The following is a 14,138-nucleotide window of genomic DNA, read 5'->3' as shown; positions in this document are numbered from 1 at the left end:
AGATCAAAGTGGGTGAACCAAGAACAACTCAAGAGACATGGTGTGAAACGTGAATCTCGTTTATACCTGGTGGTAACCTGCATCCTGATCTCATTGACATTTTAAGACCGGTTTATCCTGACCACCTCCAGAAGTAGTCAGGGATAAATTGATTTGTTGAATGAAAGCAGTGGGCAGAGCTTAGTGACAGGTCAGGGTCAAATAAAGGCCTTTAATGATTGTAGGTTGGAGGGCGTTAATTATTCTAAAATTAGAGTAGCGTACTAGGCACAGGTTCTAATCTTGCAGATCTTAATTTTAAAAAAGGATTTGTAAACATATCTGGATGGTCAAATCATTATACCACCCTCTAAAATCAACGGGATAGGGACCAGAAAGTCACAGATTCTTGCCGATGCCCGTTCTTACGTGTGAACCTTGCTTGGCCATTTGCAACTGACTTGACCAATTTACCGGTAACTACAATGCATATTTACTGGAAATTAAATTGTAATTCGTATCGGTCAAGGCCACTGATAAACCTATACTTCATTTTTAGACGTAATCAATGAATGGCATTACAAAATTAACACTTGATTATGCAAAAAAACACGACTGCCAATACAGCTATCCGGTTTTTAAAACTTTTTATTTTTCCCCCCAAATGTTTTAAATTATTTATATTATCTACAAAGTAAAAGTTACATAATGGTCAGGTGAGAAGTGGGATCACTTTAGCCATCATAATTAATAAATAATGTTTGTCCTTCAGGCCGAACTTGTTATTAATTACAGGAAGATTTTAATTTGTTTTAGTTTGGTTAAAACCTGTTCTGAAGTCTTGAATGCAGCAGCTGTTAAACAGTAACATTAATGCTGTCCAAGTTGGAAGAATTTTCATATCAAGGTGCAGATAATTATATATTTCTTTCAATTCTTAATTGGCAAGCTGAATCAAGTTTTATTAGGGACCCTCTGCAGGTTTCTTAAAAGGTGTGTGGGGAAGACCGCGGGATCCGTTCTGTTATTAATCAAACTCTTAATCCATAAAACCTCTCCAATGCAACAACCTGTTGAACATTCTTTATGACTGGGAGAGGAAAGCATATGTGTAGTAGCATGACGAGAGATCTGTGTGGCTTCTGTGTCAAGACCCTTGAAGAGAGCGAGGGCTGGATAAGGGGTCCAATGTTCTCAGTAGCACCCTCCACAGCTGCTACTGATGGTGCTGTTGCACTGGAGGGACACAAAACGGAGGAAATCAGTGAAATTGGCCAGTCGTGGTTAGAATACATTAATCATCCAATCAAATTTGATTTGTCACATGCACCAAATACAACTGGTCTAGACCTCACTGTGAAATGCTTACTTTACAAGCCCTTGACCAACAATGCAGTTCAAGAAAGAGCGTAAAAAATTCTAATCAATCAAAAAGTAACAAATGTACATGACTATATACAGGGGGTACCGGTACTGAGTCAATGTGCGGGGGTACAGTTTAGTCGAGGTAATTTGCAAAGTGACTATGCATAGATAATAAACAGTGAGAAGCAGCAGGATAAAAACAAAAGGGGGGGGGGGGGGTCAATGTAAATAGTCCAGGTGGCCATTTGATTAATTGTTCAGCGGTCTTATGGCTTGAGGGTAGAAGCTGTTAAGGAGCCTTTTGGTCCATAGCACTTATTACAAGAATTTCAGTTTTCAGCTAAATGTATCATTAACGATAAGGCTGGGGAAAATTGGATCAAACATTAACGTGATGAACAAACATATTTGCCTCAATTTAATACTTGGAAGTGTATTTAGTTGAACAAGCCGTACAGAGACATCCGTCAGGTGATTGGAAGAGTCCTACCCCTGAGGCATATAGGGATGGGGTGACGTAGAGATGTACCTTGGGGGTGTGCCAAGTAAGAGAAGTGTGTAGTGGAGGACACCGGGATGGGGTTGAGGGCGTTCTGGGGGAGTTGGGGCTGGTGGCCGCCTGGCTGCTGGGTGGCCATCAGCATCATCTGAGGGTGGCCAGGGTGGGAGGGAACCATCCCAGACTGCATATGGGCCTGGGGGGGGGGGGGGGTGGAGAGAGAGAAAGAGAGAGAGAACATTAGTAGAAAGAGATACATACAACTGTTACTGACTCCATAAAAGGGTTTTGTGTTTTTGTCCCTGGGACCACTAACCTGTTCATATAGTATGTACTCAGAGTGAAGGGAAGGGCTTCTGAAGGTGGAGCTCACCTGCTGCATGTGGGCCATGTGGGAGGGGTTATAGCCGTGCTGCATCTGCTGGGGGTGGAGGTAGACGGCCTGCTGGGCCGAGGGGAAGCTGCCCTGGGGGGACTGGGGGTTGGTCCCCGGGGTCATGGAGGGCGGGGTGGGGGCCAGGGCCTGGTACATCTGCTGCTGGGGCTGGTTGCCCATGTGCAGGGCCTGGGCGGCTGCAGCCTGGTGCTGTTGGACGGGGCTGGGAGCCGGGTGGTTTCCCCCATGCTGCCCGCCCTGCTGGGCCTGGCCTGTGGGCGTGACCGAGGGTTGGGGGTGCTGGTACTGCTGCGGCATGGGGCCTTGTGACACTGGAACCCCAAAACAAAGACTGGGTTATTGGCACGGACCAGATTGAATGTAGAGTGTTTGCTTTACCACAACAAAGTTATCTAAACGTAATTCTTTTTGGGGAACTGGAGTGAGTATGCAACGCTATTACAAATTTCTCTACTTCCGGTCCCAGAACCTAAATGAAGTAGCTAATTTTGTTCTGGGTGCCAAGATAAGGTACACAAAGACAGAAGACTAAACAAAGTGACAATAGAGTGACACACAGAGGGGGGGGGCGTTGCTTACCATACATGGTGTGAGTCTGCTCGCCATACTGGGTGGTGGAGGAGGAGACCAGCTGGCCGTGGTTGGGAGGGGCCATCATCCTGGCCTGACTCTGCATCACCGGGCTGAACACATGCTGAGCCTGGGGAGGGGTAGGGGACACATTGCTTGTGCATGTGTGTGGGTGTGTCCTATTCACAAGACACTGCTAATGATTTAAAGGCATACATGCCAATCTTTTCTGATACCTTTATGGACCGTGGAAAGACTCGAGTCGAGTTGTAATTTTGGCATATTGTTACCTGTGACTGGTAGTGGGGCATCTGCTGCATCAGTTGCTGGCTGGTAAACTGCTGTGGGCTGCAGGTGAAGTACTGGGCTGAATAGGTGGGGCTTTGGGCCACAATGGGCTGCCCCGCGGCCTGGGCCGGGTGCATCATGGTGGGTGTGCCCTGGGGGTGGTGCTGGTCTGACCTCTGCTGGGGCATGTTGGCTACTGCAGCAGCCAGTGGAACACAACATCCAGGATTACAGGAAAGAGATAGTTGAAGTCGGAAGTTTACATACACTTAGGTTGGAGTCATTAAAACTCGTTTTTCAACAACTACACAAATGTCTTGTTAACAAACTATAGTTTTGGCAAGTCGTTTCGGACATTTACTTTGTGCATGACAAGTAATTTTTCCAACTATTGTTTACAGACAGATTATTTCACTATCACAATTCCAGTGGGTCAGAAGTTTACATACACTAAGTTGACTTTGCCTTTAAACAGCTTGGAAAATTCCAGAACATGATGTCATGGCATTAGACGCTTCTGATAGGCTAATTGACATAATTTGAGTCAATTGGAGGTGTACCTGTGGATGTATTTCAAGGCCTACCTTCAAACTCAGTACCTCTTTGCTTGACATCATGGGAAAATCAAAAGAAATCAGCCAAGACCTCAGAAAAAGAATTGTATACCTCCACAAGTCTGGTTCATCCTTGGGAGCAACTTCCAAACGCCTGAAGGTACCACGTTCATCTGTACAAACAATAGTACGCAAGTATGGTCCCGTGTGGCTCAGTTGGTAGAGCATGGCGCTTGCAACGCCAGGGTTGTGGGTTCATTCCCCACGGGGGGACCAGGATGAATATGTATGAACTTTCCAATTTGTAAGTCGCTCTGGATAAGAGCGTCAGCTAAATGACTTAAATGTAAAAAATGTAAAATGTAAGTATAAACACCATGGGACCACGCAGCCGTCATACCGCTCAGGAAGGAGACGCATTCTTTCTCCTAGAGATGAACGTACTTGTGCGAAAAGTTCAAATCAATCCCAGAACAACAGCAAAGGACCTTGTGAAGATGCTGGAGGAAACGGGTACAAAAGTATCTATATCCACAGTAAAACAAGTCCTATATCGACAACCTGAAAGGCCGCTCAGCAAGGAAGAAGCCACGGCTCCAAAACCGCCATAAAAAAGCCAGACTACGGTTTGCAACTGCACATGGGGACAAAGATTGTACTTTTTGTAGAAATGTCCTCTGGTCTGATGAAACAAAAATAGAACTGTTTGGCCATAATGGCCATCGTTATGTTTGGAGGAAAAAGAGTGAGGCTTGCAAGCCGAAGAACACCATCCCAACCATGAAGCACAGGGGTGGCAGCATCATGTTGTTTGGGTGCTTTGCTGCAGGAGGGACTGGTGCACTTCACAAAATAGATGCCATCATGAGAAAGGAAGATTATGTGGATATATTGAAGCAACATCAAGACATTAGTCAGGACGTTAAAGCTTGGTCGCAAATGAGTCTTCCAAATGGACAATGACCCCAAGCATACTTCCAAAATGGCTTAAGGACAACAAAGTCAAGGTATTGGAGTGGCCATCACAAAGCCCTGACCTCAATCTCATTGAGAATTTGTGGGCAGAACTGAAAAAGCGTGTGCGAGCAAGGAGGCCTACAACCCTGACTCAATTACACTAGCTCTGTCAGGAGGAATGGGACAATACTGACCCAATTTATTGTGGGAAGCTTGTGGAAGGCTACCCGAAACGTTTGACCCAAGTTAATTTAAAGGCAATGCTACCAAATACTAATTGAGTGCAAGTAAACTTCTGACCCACTGGGAATGTGATGACAGAAATAAAAGCTGAAATAAATCATTCTCTACTATTATTCTGACATTTCACATTCTTAAAATAAAGTGGTGACCTAACACAGGAACTTTTTACGAGGATTAAATGTCAGGAATTATGAAAAACTGAGTTTAAATGCATTTGGCTAAGGTGTATGTAAACTTCTGACTTCAACTGTATGTTCACGGGGGGGAACAGCCTTCTTAAATTCAATATTAGTCTACAGTACTGAATTTAACCTATGACATGGTTTCCAAAAGCACTGTTAATCAGAGCAGCTCCCAAGCAGTTCGCTCCCCAGCAGACTAGACAGCAATATCTAACACCGCTACGACCCCATGCAGGCCAGGTGTTACAACTAAAGATGTACCTGCACACGTGGTCTTATTCTCTTTTGACTATGCGTTTGCTAGAATGCTTTGACTCCATACGCATGTGTGTCTGACATACCAAGATGCTGAACTGTGCTATTAGTGAAGACAGGGGACTGCATGGGACAGACAGCACTGGCAGTGAGCATTCTCACCTTTACCTGGTCTGTAGGGCTTGGACTGGCTCACCGTCATATGAGGCATCTGGACATGGTACATCGCTGGAGACTGAGAGATGAGATCAGAAGAAGACAACGTTTAACCAACTGAAACCTTCCATTGATTCACCGCCCACCCCCCCACCCTTTCAACTTCGACTCCCTTCTCATCCACCCACACTCCTTGTTCACAGCATGCCGTGTGGACTTGGAGTGAGAAGAAAGGTTGGCTGGGCACTTACCTTAGGCCACATGGATACAGTGCAGCTGTCCAATGGGTTCCAACATAGCCCATTTACTAACCTGGATGACCATGCACTTCTTATTCTATATCTATCTGCAAACATTAATGCAGGCTTATCAAATAAAGACGTGAGATATGCTCTGCATTGCTTCGGTGTTTGTAAACTGTGAGCAAGAATGACATTGATACTAGTCATATTATTCTAGGCCTGGGAGAAAGAATGTCACTTAAGAAAGCTGTTAAAACAAGGATGAGGTTAAGTTATTGATAACTGTAGCCAATTGCAAATGGCAAACCAACATCTGATGAGACATTTAAGCAAGCAAAACATCTCATACGGATTTTGGCAAAAAGGTAAGAAACAAGTAGATAGCTTAAGAAATGCACGAACCTTCCAGATAATGCTTTTCTAATGGAGAGAGAGGAAAGGGAGAGAGAAAAAAAAAAAAGAACCATTCTTTAGTTGCTCGTTTTTTTCTTCGACCAGAAATTATTCTCTTAACTCAAATGACCGATGTTGGATTACCAACAATTTCTGATAGCAACTTCAAAACCAAAATATATTTTAGAACAATAAATCACTTAGTCCAGAGAAATCACCATCACACCATTATATATTTCACAACAGATTAACTTCTCACAAACTGCATTCACTCAGAGCTCTACATTACTTCCAACTACCCTACAACAAAACACTTATCTTCAAGGCTACACAAAAGTTTAAAAATGAGAGATTCAATTCAGAGAAAACATTAATTCAACCTCGACTCGAATCAACCTAAAGTCTCTGGAAATGTCACAAACCAATATCAACAAGCAGTAGGCTACTGTACATGACTACACACACGATGAGTTTATGGCTGTGGGATGGTGAAGACCGGTCAAAGTGGGGAATGGTGAAACCAGACAGGCCAAAGTGAGAGGAGAGGGCCTCCAACATGTGCATGCCACAACTGCATATCGAAATTCTGACCACACAAATGCACCCCCCCCTCCCTCATTTCTTCCTGTTGCATGATACATTCCTTGCAAGGAGAGAGGTGCAGGGTTGATGCAACAGAGAGGACAACAGTGAGAGATATGACAGGAAAGGAGGCCAACTAAATATTTTAGAACACTCATACATCTTCCTTGCTGCTTAGGAACTCTGCATGCCAATCATTAACCAATTATCATTGAAGGGTATGTCTGAGCTTCCACAAGTACTCTTCTGAGCTGCAGAGGCATGCAGGTGGGATGGAGAGTGTGTGCATGTGTCTCACCTGAACTCCAGGGCTGACTGGGGTCAGAGGGTACATCTGGGGGAAGCAGACCGTCTGGCTGTAGACTTGTTGGGGCTGCTGCACCACGATGGAGGGGCTGGGCTGGCCCTGGGGCCGCGGGGGGGTTGGAGTGGTGGCCGGCTTGGGCTGCAGGCCACACGCACGCACACACACACACACACGACAGGGAAACTCTATAAAAATCACTACAGCTTAAAAAGGAATGTCTGTCTCAAGTGGCAATGTCAAAAAGCAGGATGAGAATAGTTACTGGGGCAGTCAGACAACTAACCTGAGTATTGAACACCCTGGGTTTGAACTCATGGGCATTAGGATTGAGAGTCGACTTCATGATTTGACTGCGGACCGGGAAAAAAGAACACATAGTTAACGAGACAAAATCATTTTTTCCCCTCAACATTTTTCGCTGGTCAGTTGTCGTTTTAAGCCACATTCTGTTATTTGTGCTTACCCTCAGAGGCCCATTCTAAAACACCAACTCAAATAGAAATAATGGGAGCAAATGCGTGGCCATGACACTCACTCTTTGACTGGCTCCTTTTCTTCTTTGTCCTCAGGCTTGGCCCCTCCGCTGAAGGTGGGTGCAGATGTCTGGACACCCTGTGAGGTCACGTCAGGCCCCCTCTTCTGCTCCGTGGCAGGACAGAGGGTAGAGGAGGATGGTGCTCCAGGGCTGCCTGTCTTGCTGCTCCCGGTGGGGGCCACGGCGCCCTCCTCAGACCCCTCCAAACCCTTGTCCAGAGGAAGCTCCTTGGGCTTTTCTCCCGCGGCATCTGGTGAAGGCTTGGTCATCATCTGCTCAAACTGTGGATCTGGGTTAGAGCTGGACTGCAACTGAGCGAGAGAAAGAAAGCGAGAAAGAGCGTTTTGATCTCAAGCCGATAGTAAGTCAATACGACTAGCAATGAAGAATTGGTAGTTAGCTATCCACGAAGAATTGACAGCATAACATTAGTTTTAGTTATTTTTTTCTTTCAACTAGCTGGCTAGATATTACGATTCACAAACAGCTAGTCGATAATTATGAAGTAAAACATTTTCTTTGTGTACATATATATATCTTGTAAAGTTTATTGCCATTGTCCTGGCTGGAAAAAGGTTCAGTAAATGATGAGGTGCAACCAGCGTGAGGTAATACAGCAGGGAGGAGTGCGAGTGCCTTTCAAATGTAGGTTGTCCACCCACTCTGCCCAGTGGGTGAAAATGCACTATGGTGATTAAATTTCACTTCCTTATGTTCTAAAATACATTTTACCAAGACAAATATGATTAATCATGTTCTGAATCATTCAGTGGGGTCTTTCATTAAGAGCCAGTTTGCGCTGTTCTGTGAAGGGAGTAGTACACAGCGTTGTACGAGATCTTCAGTGGCTTGGCAATTTCTCGCATGGAATAGCCTTCATTTCTCAGAACAAGAATAGACTGACGAGTTTCAGAAGAAAGTTCTGTTTCTGGCAATTTTGAGCCTGTAATTGAACCCACAAATGCTGATGTTCCAGATACACAACTAGTCTAAAGAAGGACAGTTTTATTGGTTCTTTAATGAGCACAACAGTTTTCAGCGGTGCTAACATAATTGCAAAAGGGTTTTCTAATGATTAATTAGCCTTTTAAAATGATAAACTTGGATTAGCTAACACAACGTGCCATTGGAACACAGGAGTGATGGTTGCCAATAATGGGCCTCTGTACGCCTATGTAGATAATCCATAAAAAATACAAAAAAAATCTGCCGTTTCCAGCTACAATAGTCATTTAAAACATTAACAATGTCTACACTGTATCTCGGATCAATTTGATGTTATTTTAATGAACAAAACATGTGCTTTTCTTTCAAAACCAAGGACATATCTAAGTGACCCCAAACTTTTGAACAGTGGTGTATATCAGAAAAATCGTTTTTCGTAACCCAATATATCCGATAATAAGCACCGAGCTCTGTTGCCATAGCTGTGCAGGTTTCGGGCGAACAACTTGAGAATTGTACATGTTGTGGTCGTCGTCTTTAGAAGTTGTTTTAACAGGTTACAAAAATAAAAATTTGCATGACACGAGCTGAATTCAATAGAAAAGGCTTTGAAAATAAAACGCTTGTTGTATGCTCAGCATTCTGTTGACATCTCACAGAGATCCGCTACGTCATCTCTCAAAATTGATATCCATCTTACCGCTATATTGTTTTATGTCCTGCGGAGAAGATGACGAGTTCAACAGGAAAGTGAGCTTGTCAGGTAGCCAGTAGCATTAATTCTTGCACAGAATCCAGCCTAGCTGACATGATGCAATTTTCTTTATTTTTGACCACTTTTTCTCTGGCCTCCATTGATTTAGTCACCCAAATTCTGGCCATCCTACAAGGGTAAAAACTTTTGAACAGATTATGAAAGAGACATGAGGTTTGGACCATTGGTTTTCTTAGAGGATTATCTACACAATTAACATTATTTTACCCATTGGTAAAAATAGACATTTTTGATTGGACACCCTATCAAATTTAATATTTGATGTATTCTCCACATAAGAACATTCTCAAGAGAACGTCTGCGGAGAATGCACTCAGAGCATGAGAGCGTGGAGACAGTAGTATGCATATTGAGAAACACCTTAAGATTCTTTGTGACAACTTCTGTATTTTACTGTCAATACTTCTTGATGAAGGAAAGTGACACTACAATAAATGCCTGATAGTGAGGACATTTAACTTACCCTAAAATCGACACTAAATTTCTTTAAGTTGTCTATTTGTTTTCTGTGGTCTGGTGCCATGGAGGGGGGTCCTGCAGCGAAAGAGAGAAATAAAGCGAGAGAGAGGAGACATCGATCATTTCACCGCTACAGTTTGATTTGAGACATTGAAATATAATCTTCCTAAAAAGTGAGCCGTGTCCACGCTGCAGACCTTTAGAGGGGGGTCTGCTGATACTAGGGGGGCTCTCCAGAGGCTTCATGTTCTCCTTGTTGGCCGTAGGGGAGTTCTGTCTCGTCTCCTGGACCCGAGACTCTTTTGCTATATCGACGGAAGAAAGAGAGGAAAAGAGTCATCCTCAGTTCTATCGTCGAGTGCGGCCTAGCAAACTGCTTTGTTTCAGACGGCTTAGCCTGAGCTCACAGCAAAGGGGAGCCACAATTTTACCATTGTGTATCAACTCTTCCCAAAATGTTCTACGTATAAAAATGTTTAAAAACAGTCTGCATGGATGTGGCAAACAGACTTACCCTCTGCTGAGGGAGTGGCGGCCATATCCCGGGCGGGGCTAGCAGCAGTGGGTGATGAGGCTGACTGCGTGGTAGCAGGTTCTACGGGGGTGGTCCCAGTTTGGGCCAAGGGGAGAGAGGAAGGGCCAGGGGAGGCCCCGCCCATGCTGTTCTGCCGAGGGGAGCGAGGCCTGTGTGCTTTAGGAGAGCAACGAACGCTGTTAACATAAAGTCACACAGAACTACATCCCTTGCACTATATAGCCTTCACAGCTACAATACACACGCGCCTACTATGACCATGCAGTGGCTATTTGAGTAACATTTCTGTACAATCCAAGTTATTGTCAGGGGGTGTCATTCCCATCCCAATCCTGAGAGACAGAGTGGTCTCTTACCTCCGCTGACCACGGAAGACCAGGTGCCACCGGAAGAGCTGCTGTGGGTTGGCGGGGGCACAGGCACCTCTCCTGGAGCATTGTGGGGCATGAAGTCTACTCCCGGAGGGACTCTACCCCCAGGGGGAACTCTGTGGGTGCGTGGGGTGCGCTGTGTCTTCGGTGACATCCTGGGAGGGCCTGGAGGGAGAGAGATTGTTGTGAGACATCACATCATTTAGATAGAAGCGGAGGTAGGGACTGCAATCATCCATTAGTACCCGTAGTGCTCCGTCTGTTGGACCAGGGATAGCAGGGACACCCCTGCCAAAAGAAAAGGTTAAATCAAATTAGCTGTGGGCCTCCCGAATGGCGCAGTGGTCTAAGGCACTGCTTTGCAGTCACTACAGGCCCGGCTGTGTCGCAGCCGGGCCGTGACCGGGAGACCCAAAAGGCAGTGCACAATTGGCCCAGCTTCATCCGGGTTAGGGGAGGGTTTTGCCGGCTGGGATGTCCTTTTCCCATCACGCTGTAGTAATTTGTGGCGGGCCAGACTCATGCACACTGACTTTGGTAGCCAGCTGTGCGGTTTTTGCCTCCTACACATTGGTGCGGCTGGCTTCCGGGTTAAGCGAGCAGTGTCAAGAAGCAGTGCAGCTTGGCGGGGGAGTGTTTCGGAGGACGCAAGGCTCTTGACCTTTGCCTCTCCCGAGAAGAACTCTGGAGCTCTGTCAGAGTGACCATCGGGTTCTTGGTCACCTCCCTGACCAAGGCTCTTCTCCTCTGATTGCTCAGTTTGGCCGGGCGGCCAGCTCTAGGAAGAGTCTTGGTGGCTCCAAACTTCTTCCATTTAAGAATGATGGAGGCCGCTGTGTTCTTGGGTATCTTCAACGCTGCAGACATTTTTCGGTACCCTTCTCCAGATCCGTGCCTCCACACAATCCTGTCCCGGAGCTCTACGGACAATTTCTTCAACCTCTTGGCTTGGTTTTTGCTCCGACTTGCACTGTCAACTGTGGGACCTTATATAGACAAGTGTGTGCCTTTCCAAATCATGTCCAATCAATTGAATTTACCACAGGTGGACTCTAATCAAGTTGTAGAAACATCAAGGATGATAAATGGAAACAGGGTGCACCTGAGCTCAATTTCGAGTCTCATAGCAAAGGGTATACTTAATACTTATGTAAATAAGTTTTTTTTTTTTACACATTCGCAAAAATTTATAAAAACCTATTTTCGCTTTGTCATTATGGGGTAGTGTGTGTAGATTGATGAGGAAAAACATGTGATTATTTTTAGAATAAAGCTGTAACATCAAAAAAAGGGAAAAGGGGAACGGGTCTGAATACTTCCCGAATGCACAGTATTAAATGTATTTTATAACATTTTCACGGTGGGAAAACGTTTTCAGTGTAAACTTTTAAAAATTAAGATAATGGACCTATATATTTTTCTATAAAATCATCTTTGAGAACTAACAACCACCAGTATAAAAACTAGACAGTCAAAGAGAATCTAAAATTCCCAAAATGTTGTGGAATCGGGCCCTCATTGATTTTGTTATAATATTCCAGTCACTCATATAGATAGCAAGGCATAAGCCATGGCAAAATGTGTAGTATTCCAGGAAAATTGCTTATAAACTACAATTTCTTCTCAGCCCCAGACAGAATGTGTAGAATTGCAGGAAATTTGCTTTAAAACATATACATTTTTGTCTCTGCAGACAAGAGGGCCTCAAAATTTCCGTTGGAGACCGCACCATTGGCCATGCCCACACGCACCCCCCCCAACAATAACTGTCACCACTGCTGAAAACAAATCCTAGGGGAAACACTGATCATGCATACATACACCATATTTACATTCAACAATACAATGGCCGTCAATTCACCCAGTGGACATAAGCACTCACCAGTCTGCGTGACAGCAAGACTTTCACAATGCCACACATGGAAGTGTTACCGGTGAGTGAGACACACAGAGACCCAGCCCCCTGGAGAGACTGCCATGAGTGACCAACACCACACACAATTCACACTACAATGCAAATCGGTGTGAGTTGAGGGAGAGAGGCGAGAGCACGAGAGAGAAACAGCGAGTGAGAGGAGGAAAGGTAGGGTGAAGACGAAAACACACAACAACAACAAAAATGTCAAAGTCCAAAGCCGTGACTCAAAAGCAGCGTCAGGAGATTAGTGAGCGAAACACTACGAGAGTAGCAGTAGCACAGCTAGCCCAGTGTCAACCTAGTTCAGTGAGCCCAGCGGTGCATGTGGCTCTGTGTGTTCGCCACTCTGTTGGGAGGGAGGTAGCTACCTTCGGAGGACATGCGTCTATTGGGCATAGTGGAGACGAGAGCTGGAGCGCCGTGGGCGGAGGGGTGAGACGAGGGCCGGGAAGCCCGCGAGGGAGGTCTGGAGGGAGGCCGGGTGGGTGTGGCCACCCTGGTTGGGAGAGAGGGCCCTGACTGGTAGCAAAAAGGAGGACGCAAGGAGGGAGATGGGCAGGGAGATGGCCACGAGGCGGTACCTAATAGGGACAATTGAGAAAGCAAAGAAAGAAAGAGGACAAAACATTAAATAATGACAAATAATAGGGAGAAGTGGTAAATAGGAGGGATGAGGTCTATGAGGAAAAGGAGGGTGATTCAAGGAAAGGCGGAGAATGGTTTAGGTAGAGAGAGATAGAAACAGCGTAGCAAAGAAGAAAGAACTCCAGTGATGTTCTGATGAAAACAGTATAAACTTGAAAATGGTCAAAGAAACTTAAGCAGGTGCAGAACAAGAGGACATTTCAGGAAGCGAAACTCAATTGACATTCAAATTGTTAACGCAGGACGAGATGCATGTGATGAAGGTTTTTGGATGAGAGGATGACCCTAGTCCCTGAAACGCGAGACCAAACCCATATGGGCCAGTTTCGCAGACACAGATTAAACATAGGCCTGGACTAACAAGCACATTCCATGGAGTTATTCATTGACAAAGAAAGGTTTCGAAAAAGAAAAAAAAAGTTTAAAAAAAAATATATATATATATATATATATATATATATATAAAGTATTTTTTGCGCTTTGCACAGTGCTTATTCTGTGTCAGAATAACCTGAATCCTACAGGAGAAAGTCTTAACTCAAATGTTGCATTTCGGGAAAAGGAAAGGATTTATATTCAAGAAAAACTGTTCTGAAGACTGGTAAGCATACCGGTGAACTGAAAACAAGGAACGCTGAAAACTAGGGATTGGGTAGATTCAAGAGTCTGAGATGGACCCATGCAAGGACAGCCAAAGCGATGTCCACACAACTGCCCTCTAACTATAGGATGCCTGTAACAACCCACTCAGGGTGAGAATCTCAATTGTATTTCCTTGATTCTTCATGTTCTCTCTCCTCACCTCCTTCTCAAAACCCATTGGATGAGAAGGTCAGAGGTCCCTCCCCTCTGACCTCATCTAATGGGTTTTGAGAAGGAGGCGAGATGACAAGGAATCAAGGAAATGGCTCCCGAGTGTTGCAGCGGTCTAAGGCACTGCATCTCAGTGCAAGAAGCGTGCGTCACTGCAGTCCCTGGTTCAAATC

General features: G+C 45.0%; 1 protein-coding gene across 11 annotated transcripts in view; it reads right to left on the bottom strand.

Moving 5' to 3' along the window:
• Window positions 1–43: 43 nt before the first annotated feature.
• LOC111957990 (ataxin-2) overlaps window positions 44–14,138 on the bottom strand; it is a 30,137-nt gene continuing 16,042 nt past the window's right edge. For 5 of the 11 annotated variants that reach the window (XM_023979137.2, XM_023979139.2, XM_023979143.2 and 2 more), the window contains 15 exons: window positions 12,876–13,088; window positions 10,575–10,754; window positions 10,198–10,374; window positions 9,881–9,988; window positions 9,688–9,758; window positions 7,505–7,815; window positions 7,253–7,319; window positions 6,961–7,107; window positions 6,090–6,107; window positions 5,452–5,524; window positions 3,101–3,294; window positions 2,820–2,940; window positions 2,160–2,551; window positions 1,874–2,039; window positions 44–1,215 (listed from right to left, as the gene is read on the bottom strand). In XM_023979137.2, the coding sequence (XP_023834905.1) occupies window positions 1,196–1,215; window positions 1,874–2,039; window positions 2,160–2,551; window positions 2,820–2,940; window positions 3,101–3,294; window positions 5,452–5,524; window positions 6,090–6,107; window positions 6,961–7,107; window positions 7,253–7,319; window positions 7,505–7,815; window positions 9,688–9,758; window positions 9,881–9,988; window positions 10,198–10,374; window positions 10,575–10,754; window positions 12,876–13,088 (2,258 nt within the window). In that variant the 3' untranslated portion in view covers window positions 44–1,195. The remainder of the gene's footprint in view (window positions 1,216–1,873; window positions 2,040–2,159; window positions 2,552–2,819; window positions 2,941–3,100; window positions 3,295–5,451; window positions 5,525–6,089; window positions 6,108–6,960; window positions 7,108–7,252; window positions 7,320–7,504; window positions 7,816–9,687; window positions 9,759–9,880; window positions 9,989–10,197; window positions 10,375–10,574; window positions 10,755–12,875; window positions 13,089–14,138) is intronic. The other 6 variants (XM_023979142.2, XM_023979138.2, XM_023979140.2 and 3 more) reach the window with 6 other exon arrangements.

The sequence above is a fragment of the Salvelinus sp. IW2-2015 genome, linkage group LG33, assembly GCF_002910315.2.
Source record: "Salvelinus sp. IW2-2015 linkage group LG33, ASM291031v2, whole genome shotgun sequence".
Classification (NCBI taxonomy): Eukaryota; Metazoa; Chordata; class Actinopteri; order Salmoniformes; family Salmonidae; genus Salvelinus; species Salvelinus sp. IW2-2015.
Note: the sequence above shows the minus strand (reverse complement) of the source record. Positions and strands in the feature narration are given on the sequence as shown.